A 19,074-nucleotide genomic window follows, 5' to 3' on the forward strand; every position below is an offset into this window, starting at 1 on the left:
GCTTAAAAACAAAGTTCTATGCGTATTCCCGTAATTTTATCGCACTGCAAACTGTAGTAACCACTGAAAATATTTTATCGATCATTGTATTGCGTGCGGAAACCCAGAGAATCGGTAGTCAGCAAAAGTTTTGATCGTAGTTAAGCTGTTTTGTTCACGCTAGCAGCAAGCAACAGCCGGCGTACCTTCGGCGGGCGCCCGGCCCGAGCACGCACCGCGCTACTACGGCCCTCCCCTTCCCTGCTCGCTTCATCCATCAGTCACTCAGTCACTCGACAACACGCGCGCGGAGCGGTCGTCTCGCTATCTAAACTTGTTTGTTGTTCACGCGGACAAGTGGGTCACGAGTGTATTAACTGTGACGCGAAAAACTTCGCTTGTGTTCAGCGTGTGGATCAATTCAGTGACAGTGGATACCGATTTTGTAGTGGCAAACAGCGGTCCTTTTGAAGTGTGCGGGATGCGTGCGTGAGCGCAGCGCATGACGTGCTACGAAACGTTGAGAGCTCCGGCACCCGCGGACGCCCCCATGGCGCACCACTTTGTCAAGTGGTGGCGCAACAAGTTTAGAAATGGATACAAGAAATTTAGCAGTACGTACTTACTTTCAACTACCTCTGTTGTTGAGCAATGTGGTCTTCACACCAATGTTCAGTCAGCTGTTTTGCAACGACCATCGTAATCACATAACTTGAAAATAATCTACCTTCCACTTGGTTTTCAATTGATTGAACACAAGAGTGTTTTGTATTGCATTCTGCTGCTGCAGGAACTTTATTGAGTTTTAATCTTCTTCGTTTCAAACTCTTCTCTGTAAATCTTGAACCAAATATGAATTTCGATCACAGAAATTCAGCAGATTTCATTGTAGCTCGTAGAAGGTAATGTTAATTATTGTTGATGCTCGATATTACTGAAACATTGATGAATTAAAAGCCTCACCTACACAATTCGCTGGCGAAATAAGACCTGACTCAAGTTACCTACTTACTTAAACTTAAACCTTTATAAAATGGACGTTAATATTGCTATGTTGGTATAGGTATTCGTTAAAATTCTTCACAAACAAGTGGGATTTTGTCAGGTAGTTATTATAGTAAACACGAATCTCTAAAAGAACCAACACAAAAGATAAAAGCAATTATCTAGGTACTTTAAACCCTATTACTTAATACCTATACTTTTTTTATCTCAGTCGCGCATTTACAGATCAAAGACGCCGCCGTCCGCGCCGCAAGAATGAATTGAAAAATAAAATGATGATAAAAAATCACAGCGGGTGGTTAATCCGAGACAACCAGTCGAAAATTACTCACGTACAGTTCAGTTCGCTCTTAATGAAATGCCGACAGAAATGAGTAAAAACTAGTTTTCATTTCGATGTTTTGTAACTAACAAACACATGACGTACAAAATCCGGTAATTTAATGGATTCTACAAACTAACATGAGCTAAGCTAATTAAAAAGACAATATGGGTTGAATATAGATTGCTAATATCTGATCTAAGCGATAGCGACATATCATCAAATATGTACCATCAAAGTTGATCAGAATTTGAAGAAGTGATTGGATGATAAGACAATAATGTCAACCAACTGGGCATAAAATAGCACAGCTGTCAGCAAGTCATTAATTTTTGCCCCCAAGCTTAAAAGAGGGTATTAGTAAGTTTTTGTGTAAACAATAATGGGGATTACCTACCTGCCTACTGAAATGGGTAGAAACCTAACATTAATCTCTGGAATTATACTGATAGGATACTAGCCTATTATCGGACAAATTAACCGTAACTTTCTTATTTTGTAGTTAATCATGACCGAACTTAAGAACAAATAAAATGCTGATTCTAACAGCCACCGAAGCGTTTATTTAGTTAGATGTTGAAAATAAAAATTTGAAACTTCCGCTCTCAACGACTAATCCTACATCAAAGTGGAAAGAGGTCGCTTTGATCTCTTTCTATTTAGTTACGAAATACGAAAGCAGAATACTTATATTAGAAGACGATATCTACAGCATCATTCATTTTAATATTCCCGTACACACGTCAAACCTGCGAGGCGAAGTTTGTTAATAAAGCTTTGGATGTAAACCGAGTCGCGCCGCTCATTTGATTAACTTCAAAGCGAAAAGTTGAAAGCACGTCGCCGAAGCGGAGACAATGATACCTTTTATTTGAGATCAAAGAAGTTCCCGCCCCTGGTTTTAAGCTCTCGTGGCTCGGTACCTAACAGTCTGCTACGCCAACTGAATGTACACTTTCAGAAGTGTTTCATTACGCACTACGTCACACGTTACTTTGGCACCGTCATGTTTAGTGTGCGCTAAGTTTCACAACGCTTTGATTTGCGGTTTGAAAATTATAATTGGATCCAGACAGAAGTTAGTGCATTTTACACAAGTAATATTCGCTCTGTATTATTGCAATAAAAATTGTATTGTGTACTATGAGTGCCAAGCTATGACTGTGAGTCGCCGTCTGATAGTAAACAAACCCAATCTATATTGCTCCATCTGATAAAGTTTACACGTTAAACAATACCTAATCAAAACATTTCAATGTTAGCGCCGCGTCCTTTGATGTTTACATTGCGTGAATCATTTAGACTTCTTTGGATTTTGATAACTAGTTCCAAGTTCCAAGAGTAATCAGAGTAGATTATGTTAAATACTTACCGAAGTAAACAACATTTGTAAATCGTCGATCAGCTAACAGATGAAAGGATCGCCGACCGATCCAAGTATCGTGGCCCGTGGCCCACGGGCCGTGGGCCTAGTCGACGCGCGACGCAACGCAGTCCCGCGCCGCGTGCTCGCCACATTCCTTCGCTTTGATTTAGTTTATCAAGGGTATCGTGTTACATTCCTACAGCCATACTACCTACAGACGGACCCGTGGTTTTAATACGAGCTTTTGTAGTGTCAAATGCTGCATTGATTAGCTTAAATGCCATATTATTTCGAGTTTACGCGCTGAATTACATTGCAGTCACATTTAATATTACATCTGATTCAGCTAACTAACACCTAAGTTTCAATCGATCTACGTTTGAAATAATTATCAGCTACCAGTGATTGATTAATGATTTTTCCAATTAAACAAAATAACAATCACTGTTCCGATTCATTATTCTTTCGGTAGCTGATTAATGAAATGATTAGTTTAACGGAACAGTCGTTAACCTTATCATGTTGATTAAAATATGTTTATAAACGTGGTTGGTAGTAGAAATTCAGCAATGTTGAAATGTCCTCGTCTATGATAAAGCTGCAAATTTCAAAGTCCAGAAATTCACTGGTACCTACTTATTATGAAGAAGTAATAAAACATGGAATGTGTTACGAGAATGACCTTCCAAGGCTTAATTTTCCTAAAAAATAAACACTAAACTGGTTTGGTATTATCAAAATGTTATAAAAGTAAGAATGATGCAAGACGCCTCCAGCTTGCGAGCCCTAAAACCTCAGCAAATCTAAAGATGTCAGATAAAAGAATCGGTACCTTTTGAGAAAAATAACATTAGCGGCAGATGTGGCGTAGCGGGCCGCGTATCTTGCGGGCCGACCGCCGGGGCCTTCCAGGAAATAGAGTACGCGCCGCCCCCGGCCCGGCCGAGTCGGTCTCACACTGATCCGTCGATCTTTTTGACTTTGCCGACGACTTGTTAGGATAATTTCGTCGTATTTTACTTGCCATTGTACTTATTTGTATAGTGGAATTCTTTGCCGCGATTACAATGACCAGCGCTGGAGTACCTACCCAGTATATTTTTTTACTGAGGAACTTCTGGGAAGCTGATCAAACTCAATTTTATGGTATATGTTCGATACTGTTCTCCGGCACAGTAGGCTGTCTTAACGTTAAAAATGACTGCGCCTTATGCTTGAGGCGAGGAAGTCCATTTTGCAATGCAAGGGTATCATGTCATTACCGCTGACATCACTAGGCCATTGAGGCCACCTTCCGAATATTTTTTTTCAACAGCGAGCTGCTTTGAACCAAATAACTCACCATTAACCTATTTTAACAAACTTTACCTAGGTAGGTAAGTTTCTTTATGACATATAAAAGTTTGGACATATCCTATATCTACATGAATAAATTATGTAGGAAGGAAGGTCAATGGATGATACTAAAATGTTGGCGGACAAAACAAAGTTTTGGGTTTTCCAATCGCGGACGCGGCGACATCACACACCTACGTATCTATCCTATTGTTGAATTTATCTCGAATATTATTTGATGTTAGAGGGAAGGTCACACTTGGGATAGTCCACAATGAAATATTACTGGCCTTGTTAGAGATGTCTTCATAAATTTCTTTTATTTCAGTTGGCACGGAGAGCGAGCGGACTGATACGGAGGAGCTGGTTGGTCGGGCTGCGTCGCAGTGCTCGGCGCCTCCAGACCTGCTGCCGAGCGAGGCCCGGGCGCTGCTGGCGCCTTCCACGCCGCCCCCGCGCCCCGTCAGGACTCACGAGCCCCCCTACAAGCCCCCTTCGCCGCCAACCCCGGACCACAATGACGACAAGCCTAGACTACGGTTTGAGGTGAGCTAACAATTGACTAGTGACTACACAACCTAACAGCGCTTGAAGACAAAATAACGGACATAGTCTTCTCAAAAACATTCCAACCGTACTACTTAACTCATGAACCCATGAATGAGCGATAGAAAGTCGAGATGTCAGCGATAACTCCAAAAACGTGACATAAGATCTTGTCTTAATAGCAACAACAAGTACTCAAATCCTGGATTTATTTCAAGTATCCACCTAGAATGTCCGTCGATGTTATAATTAGACTGAAGTTCAACGACTGCCGCGGCATAAGTAAAATAGAAGAGTAATAGGGTATTATTAAAGATTACAGATATCGCTTTATCGCGGCCGATGTCATTGTTTGATAACAAAAATAAAGCGATGTGTACGTCGCCGTAGTAATTTGTAATTCATTGAATAACGAGATGAATCATCTATTTGTGTCGCGTCGCAGTGCGAGAGCGGGCGGCTCGCCTTTGGCTCACGTATCTCATTGATCGTAAAGGCGCGGCTAGTTTCCTTTTATGCACAAGATAAGGCCGCCGCTGGGCGCTAGCCTACAGTACACGCGCGCCAGGCCGCCGCCGCGCCGCCTCGGCCTGGCGGGACGCAGGTTATCTCTACCACTCGTATACTATACAACACACTAATGCGATTACACGAAATTCACATACATTTAAATAAATAAACAAATTCTATCTGAACATCAATAACACTTATAAGCAAGTCATAAACTTTACGATAATATCTTTTCTATTTCAGGAGCTGACATGTGATGTAGAGCTGCAGCATCCTGAACCTTCAAAACAACAGCCTCTTCAGTTCTCATTTACGCTTTACGACCTCGACGGGCACGGTCGAATGACAAAAGATGTATGTTAGTCAGCCGATTTTATTGTCTGCCTCATTTACAATCGCAATAAATTAGACGCGATAAACTAACAAAAGCATTCTCGGTTGCAGGACATTGCGGGTATCGTTTCAACGATATACGAGTCGATAGGGAAGTCGGTCACGGTCCCACATTATGGTTCGAAAACCATACAAGTGCGACTAACGGTCGTACCGGAAGACGGGAACTCACGGAGCCATCGTGAAAGGCGAGAAGGCCGGCGCCGGCGGCGGCGAGAGCCCGCCGGCACGCCCGCGGCGCCGCCGGAATGCGCGGACCACAGCGACGAGGAACAACGAGAAAGACTATCGCAAGATGATGACGCATCGTCCAAATCGTCGTGCTCGGGTGACAGAAGACCGCAGCGACCTCCCCCCCAGAACTCACGGCCCCATCGCCATCATCGAAGAGATCACAGGGACCGAAAACATACAAAAAAACGATCAGGCAGCTTACAAAGACGCGAGCTACTGGAGATTATTCAGGCAAACATGGAAAAAAATCACCTGAGCTTTCAAGCTTCTAGGTAAATAACTATTATAAACTTTTAACTTTTTTTGAAATCATTTATTTTATATTTTTTGTTTTTATCTTTAATTATCAGTAAAAACTAAATAGTTCATTGCGTAAACTAAAATAATGTCACCTAATTAAAAGTTGCGATTTTGCAGCAAAACACATTATGCCATTTTCTAACTCGTTCTTTTTAATTAATTTCAGAAAGCCCAGTGATCCTGTAGCCAACGAAGAAGACATCACCAATAAATACCAGAAGCTCCGAAATAGATCGTTTACTGTGAGTGAAAAGCCGACGAATGCATTTCAAAAAACCAAGGCTGACAATCCTGGACACGGGTATCTGGATTTGGCGAGTGGTGGTGATTCTAACTTGTGCCGGTACGATCGGTATTTACATGCGGTGATATGCTCTTCGGCGCGTCACGCTCATACCGGCTACCATCAAAAACATGCGCCGGCGCCGCGCACGCCTCGCGCTGCCCACCACCACTCGCGGTCACGATCCCACGACCTGCCTGCCCAAGCCACAACCCAGCAACCCAGAGTGCTACAAATAATATTCTTATAGAACTTAGGTATGGGCATTGTCGGCGACGACTTTGTCCATCTACATTTTAATCGCGCGGTACACTATCGTATTTAAATTATTGAGTTACCAAAAGCTGTACTGAATGAAATTAAATTATTACTACGGTCAAAGTGTGACCATATTCTCGTTAATATTAAGTAATTATAAGACGTCGTTAAAGTCATTACATTAATCAGTATTTAAAGAAGACAAGTGTAGTGTTTTATTAGGTTAGAATCAATTCATAATAATGATATGTATTACTTAACAAGATTTAGTGATACGGTACTGAATAATAATGTATAAGGATTCAAGTTACTTTTTTATTCTTGGGCCTATTATGTATTGGCATTATGCATTAATTGACACACAATACCGCGAGGCGTGACAAAACCAAGGGTAATGTTATGGTGTTAAATAAAATAATTAATTTATATTGGCATGACCTCATGAGAAAATAATAAATCTCATGGTATGGTAGATCTTATACTCGTAAAAATTCAGTGCCTTAATTTAAAATGGAAAACCGATCAAACGCGCGTTTTTTGTGTAAAGAGGGTTCCGTACGTTTTAATCGAAACTATTTTTTTCAAATGTTAAGTTGAATGAAAATCAAGTTGATAGTACATAATAAAATTATAATAACCCTTAATATGTCAGAAGGAAGGATCGAAATTTCATTTCTGAGCATTGTTAATTTTGTAAAACAGAGATTAGGGTTTTGTTATTTCAAAATTTGTACGAATGCCTCAAAAGCACGATTACATTTCGAGCGTCACTCAAATGTATGACTCCTATACGACTTATATCTCATTATGGTCAATTTGACAATAAATATAGGATGTTATTGATTTAAAACATGCTACGACACAAAAATAACCTTGAGTGGCGTGTCAGCGTTCGGTGTGAAAATTTAATTTAAAGTAAATGGGCCTATATTAATTTTAAATGTGACATCGGCATATTTACCGCCCATGCAAAGAAAATGAAAGCGTTGGCTGTAGTTGTAGTTGCTTCTTTGTAACGTATTGAAGTTAATTGGCCAACATCATTATCCTTGTATTAGGTACACTTCATAGTTCATTACATTGGTTTTTATTTGGAATAGACTTGATATTAAAACATAAGTATTAAACAAAAGAATGTTGTTCAATTTTTATCATTGAAAGAATATTAAAAATATTAAATAATGTATGTAAGTACCACAAATATGTCAATGTAATATTAACATGGATGGATAATGTATTAATAATACAGGCTTATTTAGTTGGATATTATGTATACTGGTAGTTACGTGAATGCTCAGTAGATGTACCTTTATGTAACTCATTTTCGAGTTGATAGACTGATTTATAGACATAAGTGTTAAGCGGTCGCAAGGTGATAGTTTATAATACTGTTATGCCTGTAACATTTAGTTGTTCATATTACCGTTTTGGTACTTAATTTTTTAGAACTTAACTTGTGGCATATTTTATTTGCCTCAAATGCCCGTTTCTCCAAATTCCTCTCATTTCTATGTTGCATTACCAATACCAGTATTCGTTATTATTAATAGTGAGTAGTGAATGAATCTCTAGTATGTTATTATCTACCTCTTTACTTTCTATGTGTTAATTTATTGACAGCTGAATTATAATGTAACTAGACTAACTAGGTCCTTTTGTGATAATTTATAATTAAAACAATTTCACTCAAAGAAATGTTCAGTTTTAAATGTAAGGTGTAACTACTGTATAAAGTGTACAAAGTGCTCGATCTTGTCAAAAATATTTATTGTCAAATATAGTCTTGAGATTAATTTACAAACAACATCTTTAATTTTACCCAACCTGTTCCATTAATTAAAATAAATGGTGCTCAAACTTAATGAATCGTTCAAAACCATGAAATAGTAGAGAATATGTAATTTTAACTTTCAGGGAGCGATGCTCCTGAAATAGAAGATAATTTCGAAACAGCGAAAATCGTCCCATCGTGTTAGAACTCGAGAATAGAACCAATAGGAATAGGTTGTTTTTTTTTCTTACATCAAAACAGCTTCCCAAGATTTTTGACCATAAACCGCGCGAGGTTCTTTCTACTTCCTAAAACCGCTTTAGTATTTTGTCATTTATTTAAAAGAAGGTAGGTAGGACTAATTTGAAAAAATAAAAATTAGAAAAGTTTGTTTGTCAGATGTAGCCTCCTTTATTTTTTGTAACTACATAAACATTATCAAAATCTTAGAAATTAAGTTCACCTTATTTCATACTTTAAATCTATTGTTAGTTTGTTAGTATTTACTTAGACAAAACAATACTCACAGTTATATTGTGAAAGGGCGTATTTCATGAGATTTTATCAAAATAATCTTAAAAATTCATTAAAACCTAACATTGAACCTTTATATTTGTTCATATTTAATTTTCAGTTAAATTATAATACGACGACTTACGACTCCTATCCTGAGGAAGTTCTTTTTTAGTCTTTTGTGCTTTTAGGATAATTTATTTTTAGTATCCGAGCTTATGACTCAATTTAGACTTCAGTTATAAATAACGTTATTTCAAAAAACCGTTTTTGATATCATGTCATAGAACTATTAAAAATATCGCACAGTTAACATTAAACAACTTTTGTTTACATTTAGGATATTAATAAACAAACAAATTATTAAATTCATTCAAGAGTCGATATCATAATAATTAAAAATTATAAATCTTACAAACTATACACAATGGGCATTATTGCAATAAAATAATAATAAATAAGTTTTTGGTACTTAGATAATACTACACAATTTAGAATTTTTGGTATAGAATTTTAATATAGGTACAGTTGTATGTGATGGATCGGTAACAGAGATAATTCATGTCACTCATTGTATGATGATGTAGTAAACTTCAAATGCATTGATACACTTACAAAATATTGTTTAAAATACTTAAAATAAATACAACTTAAATTACATTTTGTAAATTCATTACCGCTTAACGAGTATTTCAGATTAAAAAAGATATTATTACTAGATTGTTAAAGGACTTCATTAGATTATTATTTGTTAATTTACTCTAAAGTTAAAGAAACGTTAACTTAAAAAAGGGTTTACCACTAGTCCAAGACGATATCGAAAATAATGAATCTACTACGTTACGTTTCTTTTCAACCGCAAGTGACAAAACGAAAAAGACGCAATAATTATTTGTACTCTCATCAATCAAAGTTTTAACATCAAAATAATTTCATTTTAGGGCCTTAATTTTTATAAATGTTTCAAAATTGGTGCGAATATTGATAATTTTATGTTGCATGCACTATAGTTGTTACAATTCATGAAGGCGAGTGAGCTTTATATGTTGGGTGGCTCCGCTACTGAGGGTTTAGTGTGAGTTTACTTCAAACGTCCTCACTAGAGCGTGTTAAAAATAAGAAAATTTTAGTTCTTGAAAGATTCCGCTACAAGCCATCATGTATTTAATGTCATTTTTGACGCGCTCAATAGTGACGACTTTTGATGTAAACTCACACCACGGCTCACACTAAGCTCACTGTTCGTTTTTCAAAAGTTTTGACAGACATTACACTATCGTTATGTGCATGTACACGTAGGTATACACACAAGTAAAGCACACTCGTCTTCGTGAGTTGCAAGAACTTGTACCAGCGGTTCGATTTTCCGAATAGTTTGGTGCCGAAAACTAAGCGTGAATGACAAAAGCGGTGCTCTACAAAACCGAAGCTAGCTTTCACTTTATTATTATTTAATTTTCCATGTACCCGCGTGTACACTAGTATTTTAACTTCCAATATGAAGACTAAGTAATAAAGTAAAACTTAATTAAAATTAAAACATAATAGATAGGCGACGTAAAAAGGTAAAATGTAACAGCCAATTTAAAATAATTATCACAATATCATTTAAGGTACTCTTTATCGAGGTGCAATAAAAAAAAAGAATTAAAAAATATGAATAAACATGATTAAAAAATGCTTATTTACCGTAAAATTTACTGTTCAGTAAAAATATAAGCAAGTTAACGTTAATTTTAGCTTTGCCAAACATGTCCATTATAGCGCATCCTTCATACTGCTTCTGCAGCAAATCCTGGATATCTATTTCGATAGATTCCATTTCAACTCCCATAAACTTAGCTTTAATAGTAAAAACGCCATTGTGATCAGTCGGTGTGATATCAAATTGCACATTTTTAAATTGTTGAGGAGAGAGACCATCTATTTCTAGCAGGACACCTCTTTCCAATAACTTAGCACCGGAATACCTAGCAGTTAGTTTCGATTTCAACTTTTGTGCATCCTTACCTGATCTTCTCAAGCAGGCGTGAACACTTCTGCAACAAAAAAAGGAACCGTTTAGCTCATTCAAAAGATTAAAAACATTATGATCAATGAAGTCAATATGTTAAAAGAATTACACATACCTTTTTCCAGTATGAAGGTTGGCCAAGCAAGACTTGATGTACTGGTCGTAAGACTTGCACTTCTCCTCATAATACTTAGTTTTTTCCTGTAAACTCTGCTTGGTTCTGGTGAGCGTTGCCAAGGCTCTTCTTTGCGCCTGCCTGTATTTGCCTTTATTACACAAGTCTAGAGCGATTGACGTCACCAGGGCTTGGTATCCATCTTCGCGAGTGACGTAGCCTTCGTCTTCCAGCATTTGCAGGTTACGACGGAGTTTGGCTATGTGTTCGCGCAACGTCATAACGTCGTCTGGCTTGGCCTGCCCTGAATATATGCGCCGCTGTATCTTTTTAGCGTATTGCTCTTGCTGTTCTTTTGTCGTTCCAATACAGAGTGCTTCTAGAAGATGCTCACCTAAAATATACGATTTTTTCATGAGAACAATACTAGGTATCAAAATGGCTACACAGTCAAAACTTGGCAGTAATTTGTGTGATATTCGTGTATTAGAATGCAAATAATAATACAAGTCTTACCATTCAAGAAGGGAATAATGGCCACACACAGTTCTTTAGTCTTTATGAACAGCTTGTTCAAGTCCGTCAAGTCATCAGCTGGAGCCTGGAATTTGTTCACGAGCGCAAGACACACATCTAGTCTTGCGTTCTCTTCTGTAGTCTCTCCTATCTGTTGAAAAATAATATTTGAACGCTCGTATTCAATCAATCACATACTTGAATTATTTCGAGTTTTGTATTAGTATTAGACGCAGGCCGCTACCAATCGATCAACATGGAAAGCATTGGGGGATGCCTATGTTCAGCAGTGGACGGACGTCCTATGGCTGAAATGATGATGATGATGATGATGATTATGCGCCTTATACTTGAGGGCATAAGGTTCTATTTAAAAATCAAGAAAACTAATTTCTAAGAAAAAAAGCATGTGAAAGACGAGAGACAAAAGATACATGTAAGATTTGTTTGAAAAACTTTTTAAAACTTGTACAGAACCCCTGAAAATGTACGGTAAACTCTCCAGGAGATCGCAAAGAATGTACCCACAGAATGGCCCTAAATCATGCAATGACTAAAGCTGAATACTTACCGAATCGACGTCCCGAGATGCGAGTTCCGCGACTGAGGGCACGTCACCCAAGTCATCTAGTAGCTCGTTTAGGCGGTCCCGAGAGTCTGGCGCTATGATATCTTGGTATTCCACTAGTAATGCGTGTGTATCGACAATTTCCTGTAAAAATGTTTATTGTAATGTAAACTTAATACATGCATACATTCTTTAGTCTCTAATGCATGTTGTTTTCACCTTTAATTAAGTTAGCATTAACAAGTGTCGTTTGTGTAAGTTATTTTTGTGAACCTACAATGTAACCTTGTTGGTGATCAAATAAATAAATACAGGGTGGGCAAAAAATAAAAACAGTCCTGGAACTATGTGATTATCAGATATTGAAGTCAATAAGATTACCATGGGAAAATGTAGAAAAAAACACATTTCGGCTTCTCAAAGAAAAAAATGTGCAGGCTACGTACTTACATTTTTGTTGCAAAAGATAGCAGTTACATTGCTTACCTTTACCGGTCGTCGTTTGTTCTTGTCTACTTGAAAAATTCCAGTATGACGCAATAAAAAAGACACGATTTTAATATAACACACATTGCAAAAATTGCTACTTTTTTGTTATGCACCTTGTATACTTTTAAGTAGGTTACATCATAATGAGACAATCATCAACATAAATTATTATGTAATCTTTACTTGTAATTTACCTGAACTGTGATATAAATATGAGGATGGTGTAGCAGCGTGGCCTCCGTATACTCGTCAACAGCAAAGTACTCTTCAAGAGTAGGCCCACGACAGCAACGTCTGAACAAATCCTTCATCTTTTCGTGGCATTCCACTATGAACGGATTCAAGCACTGGAGGTGACGAGACTCTTCTCCAAACTAAAAACAATAAAAAAATTCACAATTCTGAACCTTAATCTGTTTTAGATAAACACTATTAGGTATCTGTCAACTTACGCCTTTTTTCGCTGAAGAAAAATGTAAAATTTTGGCGACGGACGCTAGGTTTTTCCGTTGATCCGTCGTAAGTCCAGCTCCATTAGGCAAATTGACAATATGGAATGCATCTGGAGCTACTATCGCGGCGTTGAGGAACTGGTAATATACCAAGTTGCCAATAACCTAGAATTAAGACGTTAGAATTTTAAAAATTTTCAAGATAATTAATTTTCGCTCAGTCTTCAAAACAGTCAACTGCACATTTCAAATTCATCTCAAAATTCAACATAGGTGGATGCATTTAAATATTTAGAGCAATCACAGGCTTTTTTCTAAAAGGTGATCAAGAATAGAGGCCTGAAAGAATTTTATTTCCTTATCAATATCAATCAATTTTATGCTTGCTTACCTTTAAAACATCCTTCTCCGGAGTGTGAGGAAACTTTGATGAAAGTGCCCTGTGTAACACACGAGCCATGTACGTGATGCAAAACGGTAAGAGTTCCGTTGACTTCGTGATCCTTTCCAAAAATATTGTGACTATCGTCTTAAGTTGACTCAAGGCTGCCTCCAGCCTGGTTCGAACTTCAGGATACTTTAGGGCTTCTTCTTGTGTGACAGTGTATGGTAAGGATCTAAGAACAAATGGTACAAATTAGTTATAGAACTTTAAGAAAATAGACCAATAATAGTGGAAGAAACTTGAAGGAATATTTACTCACGATATTTGTCCCGTTTTCATCTCAGTCTCGTTTCTCCAAGCCTTGTAAATCTCTACAGGTCCAGTCTCAATATTCAAGTCCTTGTCATTTATAACTTTCTCAATCAGTGGTCCCAATATAGTTTTGAGACTATTCAACCCAGACAACTGCCGCGACAAATTCACGGCCATTTTCAATACTAACGGCGTTGACGCAATAATATCAAAAGGCATTACTACTTTACAACTGATCTCTTCTTCTAATGTGAATCTGAACAACTTCAATAACAAATATTCATCTCTAGCATACGCACCGAAGTTATAAAGACTCAACACTACATTTTGAACAAAATTGTTAGTCTTATTTTGGGGTATACAAAAAAGAAGTTTAGACAAATAAGTGGGATTGGTTTGTAACTCGTAAAAGAGATGTTGGTATCCATCTAAAAGTCTTTTGCTTTCTTTAGTCAAAGATTTTAATCCTTTAACAGCTGTAGAAACTGTCATTAGAGAGCCTTTCCCGTCTCGATTTTGGAATACAAGCTTCGTCATTGAATTGTGTTTGACTAAATTGTTCAATTTCAAGCCATGCGCGGCTACTTCTTGTAAAGCTATGCGGTTTTGTACCAAAAGACCTATTTTCAAGTCCATGTCGTCTATTTGTTTTGACAACTCTTGATTCTTTCTCATTGACTGCACCACTTCTGACTTCAGGGACTGCAATTCTATTTCTCTGTCGTAGTCTTCGGTAGAGAAATCGAGCATCGGAATAAACTTCTTTACAGCTTTTAGGGGTGGGTTTGCAGAATGAAATAGGGAGGTGAATGCGTCGCGAGCGCGTTTTCCACGCCATAGCGCCTGTATTTTGATTATTTTATGCTCCTGAAACATAAAAAAAACATGAATATTGACAATAGATTACCAATATTGAGGGTAGTTTTCAAAAATGAATCACAGTATGTACCTGAACTTTATACCAAACCCAAGGATTTTGTTTTCGCTCTCGGTTCAGTTTAGCTTCGATCGCTTTCATTTTAATAAGTGTGCCATATTTTCTTTGCATAATTATTCTCCTCCACCATGCTTGGATTTTTATAACATAATCGACATTTTCCTCAAGGAACTGCAGTCTCGCACTTAACTGCTTACGGTAAATATACCCTCTACAGTATGCTTGAATCTTTACAATCGACTTTTCTAGAACAATCTGTTTGTATTTGTTTACATGATTTTTATTGGTCTTGTCTATGATAACATGAACATCTTTTCTAGTCAAATATCGGGCGTAAGGTACGAAGTCCTTGGGAGTAGACCAACAGTATGTATAAGACTCTACATCTATGTATACTGTGTTGCCAGCATTTGTATGACATACAATCCATGGGCAAATATAATGTCCCCTCTTTTTTAGAGCCTTTGAAAACATTTGAAAGTAAATGTCCTTACAACTACTTTCAACGGCACCTGGACTAGATAGCAAAGGGCAAAGAAGAGCATCCCAAAATTCATTAATGTCATTTTTAATTACTGCCAAATTCAAGTGAACAAGAGCATCTGTGAGTTCCTTTACTTTCAAGGATTCAGCATTGACATCATTGATAGTGTTAACAATATCATCCAACCATAAGTTTTCGGATTCTTTATGAAGTAGTTTCTTTTTTAACATGCGTAGATACAGATGGTGCTCCTCCTTGTGTAGTGGAGCAGTCAACTTCAAGGTTGGATTTTTCAGTAAATTCATTAACATATTGCTGTTTTCGTCCATCACAGCTTTGTTAATATCGTCGATTATTTTAACCACTGAAAAAGAAAAACAATTGAGAAAAAGGTACATTTAGAAAAAAAAGATAAGCAGTAATTAACAAAATATTGGATGAAAACGAAAAAAACTTACATTCTTCATTATCGTCGTCTTTCATGTTAACCATGTCAATGGTGTCACGGATATCTTCCAAGGTAAGCAGAGGGCACGCACATTGCTCCCTGACCTTGACTTGCAAGGCCGTCACCAGCGCCGAGAGATACCGCCGTCTGCAGTGAGGCCGCAAGCCTTCTAGGTGCACCTGCTTTGACATCAGGGTGTTCCAAACTGCAGCCTCGTCCCCCCTATCTACCGCCTGTGATACAGCTGCTATAGCTGTCAGGTAGGACACCGAAGCAGCTATCTCACTCTCATTTAAATTCTTCTCCAATTCACACTTCTCCAACCTCATCTCCTCAAACAAAAGAGGTATCGCATACCTATCCACCTTCATATTCAACTCCAAATGAGGGTTTCTCAAAGCCTTATACAACTTCTCTGGGTCCCCTTCATCCAATGCTTTATTCACGTAGGCTATCGCGTTTTTGTGGTCCACATGTTCTAATGATTTCTGGTTTCCCTCACTTATAATGTTTTGGAATATTTTATGCCAATTGGTAACACTCTCGACGTCAATATCTTTGTTGCACTCTATGATTTCCCTCACTACATCACAATAGAAATCTAAGTTTTTGGAGTTGTATTCTTTTATTTTAACCCAATCTTCATTGAAAGTTTTGTGTATGGCGTTAAAGTCATTGTTTTGTGTTGCAGTACATAATGATTTCCATAAGAATTTATAATTAACAGATGTAATATGGCCCTGAATTTCAACTTGAGTGAGTAATTCGTCATATTCGTCAGGAATGTAACTGTCGTTTAAAGAACGATTATGTGCAGCTTTTACTTTCTCTAGCTTTGCTGCTCTCAAAACTTTTTTGTACTCATTTATGAGTCTGTTTTGTACATAACTAAGTTTTAATTGAGGATTTAGAATAGCCGAAGTTATAGGCTTTTCTGAGTCAACCAATTTATTCAGTTCAAGAACAGCATCATGTAAGGCACTAGAGTCATCTGAATTATTTTTTGATAAAATCCCTCCAATCTTTTGAAACATAGGCAATGGATGTTCACACCTTTGCAAATCTTTAGAAACTGAATCTAGTTCTTCATCTGAAAAATATGAATTGGAAAAATAAATATTTTGATGATTTCGGCAATAATCGTAAATAAGAGGTATTATAAAACTTTCAACATTATTTCAATTGCTGACATGACAGTTGTTCTCCTATGACCATACTTCAACATGCTTGAGGACAAATTGAACAACTACTCTTTCCCACTAATTTATCTTAGGTATACCTACTACAAGGACCTATACTGGGTCTCGATTATTACTGCCAACCTATCAAGATCTAACATAATGTTTTGATACAATAACAATCACATTTATGCATGTGGATAACTTAAACATGAGATCTTACTACAATGAATGACCACATCCATGAGGTGTTTCTATACTTCATTTCTATTTCTATGGCAAGGAGTGTTGTGTGTTCTAACACATTACAGAAAGACATGCTATCTATAGATGAAGAATAAAGAATTTCAGATTTACCTGTAAATGTTGCTTTGCCAAAAACATCATGAATAAGTGGAGCTTTACCAATTTTAAACAAATGAGAACTGAGTGCATGAATGCAATAAATTACTCTGGGCATATTCTTTTTGTCATAAATGTCTGTTGTTTCTGGTTGAAAGGTCTGAAAATACATAAAACATATAAATTAAACGAACAAATTGAACATGCAGTTTCCTTTGTTTTTATTATTAGTTTAACTTACCACAGGTAGCTCAGTCTTTTTTAAAACTTGCAGAAACTTATTAATATTATCAGTGTGTTTAAACTGAAGTCCCATGACCTAAAATTAAATTGTGTTAAGTAAATTAGAATTTTGAAGACAAGTGCAAAAGACTATTTGAAAATAATAATATTCTAAAACACATACTTTGTAACGCCGTTGATCGATATCATATATTTTGTTCAAAGGTAATAAGTCTGGAGATATGAAGTGACCAAGTTTTGCCAAGTACACTCCATTTCGCAGACTTTCCTCAAACTCTGTGGGATGGGGTAGTTTTTCTTTAATGCACGCTTCAATCCATGTCTTGGCTTCTTCAAGACGACAAAGATACTCATATGCAATAGTTCTTTGTCTAATAATGTCCATTTCTTGTCCAGTCTTGCGAATATCTGTATCGCCTAGAAATAACATTGTGAGAACACATGAGTTCAATGTATTTTTAGTTCATATTTTTGGCAGTTTTTTAAATTTCCGTGTTAGAAGGCTAAAATGGTTAGAATTTGATACAAGTGATTTGCAATCTTAATACTAATTTGTAACTATTTATAATAAGGGACTGCAATTGCAATATAATTCTAATAATATTTAGAAGGTAAAATTATTCATAATTTACTTGCTATCTGATTGTAAATTGTTCTTGTGGTGTTAATCATCATCCACTAGTTTCCTTCCTCATTTAAATAATGTAATAAGATAATAACAACCCTGATGTTATATACATTCCTAATTATGCTCCCACTACTGTTTTAAATTAAACAGATACGTAAAACTTATAGGGTACTTACAGTCGTCTATTTTTCCTATGTGTTTATCTTCTGCACCTTCCTCCATGATAGGAAACATTTTGTATGCTTACTAGGATTTTGGGAATTCCACGAGTAGCATAATTTAATTCAACTGAATGTTTCGTCAGAACTTTATTTGCGCAGTAAACCAATAAAACATTATTTAATTCATTGCAAACACATTTGTTTTACACGCAGGTTTTACACATTTTCAAAACATTTGTCGGTTATTCAGAATTCAGAAATGTCATTTTGGATTTTGTTTTTTTTTTTCACAGATTTAGTATACAGTTAAGAGCGGTCCAACTAGGAATTCAGTACCTTTGAAGACAGATTTCGGGTAAAACCTTTTTTGTAGATTTTTTTTTATTAAAGCTAAAGTTTAGGGTCTTGCAAAGTTTTTGAAATTACTTAAAAGTCATAAAACATTTTTCATTTCATTTAGATGACTAGCTTGCCTCTATGCTAGCTTGCCTAAGTTTTTTTTTCTTTTAGTCAATAAGTAAATGTCATGAGGTCTATGCTACAAAAAAGAAATAAAAAAAAAGATGCATAATTTCTGAGCAAAAAAAAATTTAAGAAGGTCATGCAAGGTCAAGTCAATAATCTTCAAAATTTTGAAAAAATCGCTGAATATACAACATATAGCCTGACCANCGCCTTAACGGCAGGAAGTATAGCAGGAAGCTGGGTATTTTATGTGTGAAAGTTGGTGAAAGTAAATGTCATGAGGTCTATGCTACAAAAAAGAAATAAAAAAAAAGATGCATAATTTCTGAGCAAAAAAAAATTTAAGAAGGTCAAGCAAGGTCAAGTCAATAATCTTCAAAATTTTGAAAAAATCGCTGAATATACAACATACATGGGGTATTTCCGGGTACATCTAGATGTCAGGAATCCAAAAAACATTTTTAGTGTCCCTTATGGGCCACCCTGTACCTGTACCCTGTAGGTATTTGTATACCGGTCTCA

The 19,074-nt window shown here is 36.7% G+C and overlaps 2 protein-coding genes across 2 annotated transcripts; one reads left to right on the forward strand and one right to left on the reverse strand.

Annotated features, from left to right (window-relative positions):
• Positions 1–250: 250 nt before the first annotated feature.
• nkd (NKD inhibitor of WNT signaling pathway naked cuticle) lies at positions 251–8,257 on the forward strand. Its single transcript, XM_028300192.1, has 5 exons — positions 251–593; positions 4,336–4,553; positions 5,307–5,417; positions 5,508–5,962; positions 6,157–8,257. Exons 1-5 carry the CDS (start codon positions 482–484, stop codon positions 6,521–6,523), a joined length of 1,263 nt encoding a protein of 420 aa, XP_028155993.1. The 5' UTR covers positions 251–481; the 3' UTR covers positions 6,524–8,257.
• Positions 8,010–18,361, reverse strand: LOC114349719 (ras GTPase-activating-like protein IQGAP1). Its single transcript, XM_028300191.1, has 14 exons — positions 18,103–18,361; positions 17,462–17,715; positions 17,297–17,374; positions 17,071–17,215; positions 15,546–16,625; positions 14,616–15,451; positions 13,674–14,533; positions 13,361–13,586; positions 12,970–13,134; positions 12,712–12,891; positions 12,032–12,172; positions 11,461–11,611; positions 10,945–11,338; positions 8,010–10,854 (listed from the first exon to the last, which is right to left on the reverse strand). Exons 1-14 carry the CDS (start codon positions 18,158–18,160, stop codon positions 10,497–10,499), a joined length of 4,926 nt encoding a protein of 1,641 aa, XP_028155992.1. The 5' UTR covers positions 18,161–18,361; the 3' UTR covers positions 8,010–10,496.
• Between the last annotated feature and the right edge of the window lie 713 nt (positions 18,362–19,074).

Source organism: Ostrinia furnacalis, unplaced genomic scaffold, assembly GCF_004193835.3.
Source record: "Ostrinia furnacalis isolate ACB-3 unplaced genomic scaffold, ASM419383v2 OfSCF0710, whole genome shotgun sequence".
NCBI classification, from domain to species: Eukaryota; Metazoa; Arthropoda; class Insecta; order Lepidoptera; family Crambidae; genus Ostrinia; species Ostrinia furnacalis.

Bases quoted from the DNA above. Each gene is read 5' to 3' on its own strand.
- nkd (XM_028300192.1), top strand. From the start codon at position 482: ATGACGTGCTACGAAACGTTGAGAGCTCCGGCACCCGCGGACGCCCCC. The intron at 594-4,335 runs GTACGTACTTAC...CTTTTATTTCAG, and splicing joins TGGATACAAGAAATTTAGCA to TTGGCACGGAGAGCGAGCGG. The intron at 4,554-5,306 runs GTGAGCTAACAA...TTTCTATTTCAG, and splicing joins AGCCTAGACTACGGTTTGAG to GAGCTGACATGTGATGTAGA.
- LOC114349719 (XM_028300191.1), bottom strand. From the start codon at position 18,160: ATGTTTCCTATCATGGAGGAAGGTGCAGAAGATAAACACATAGGAAAA. The intron at 17,375-17,461 runs GTATGTGTTTTA...ATTTAATTTTAG, and splicing joins TCGATCAACGGCGTTACAAA to GTCATGGGACTTCAGTTTAA. The intron at 15,452-15,545 runs GTAAGTTTTTTT...TTTCTTTTTCAG, and splicing joins AGACGACGATAATGAAGAAT to TGGTTAAAATAATCGACGAT.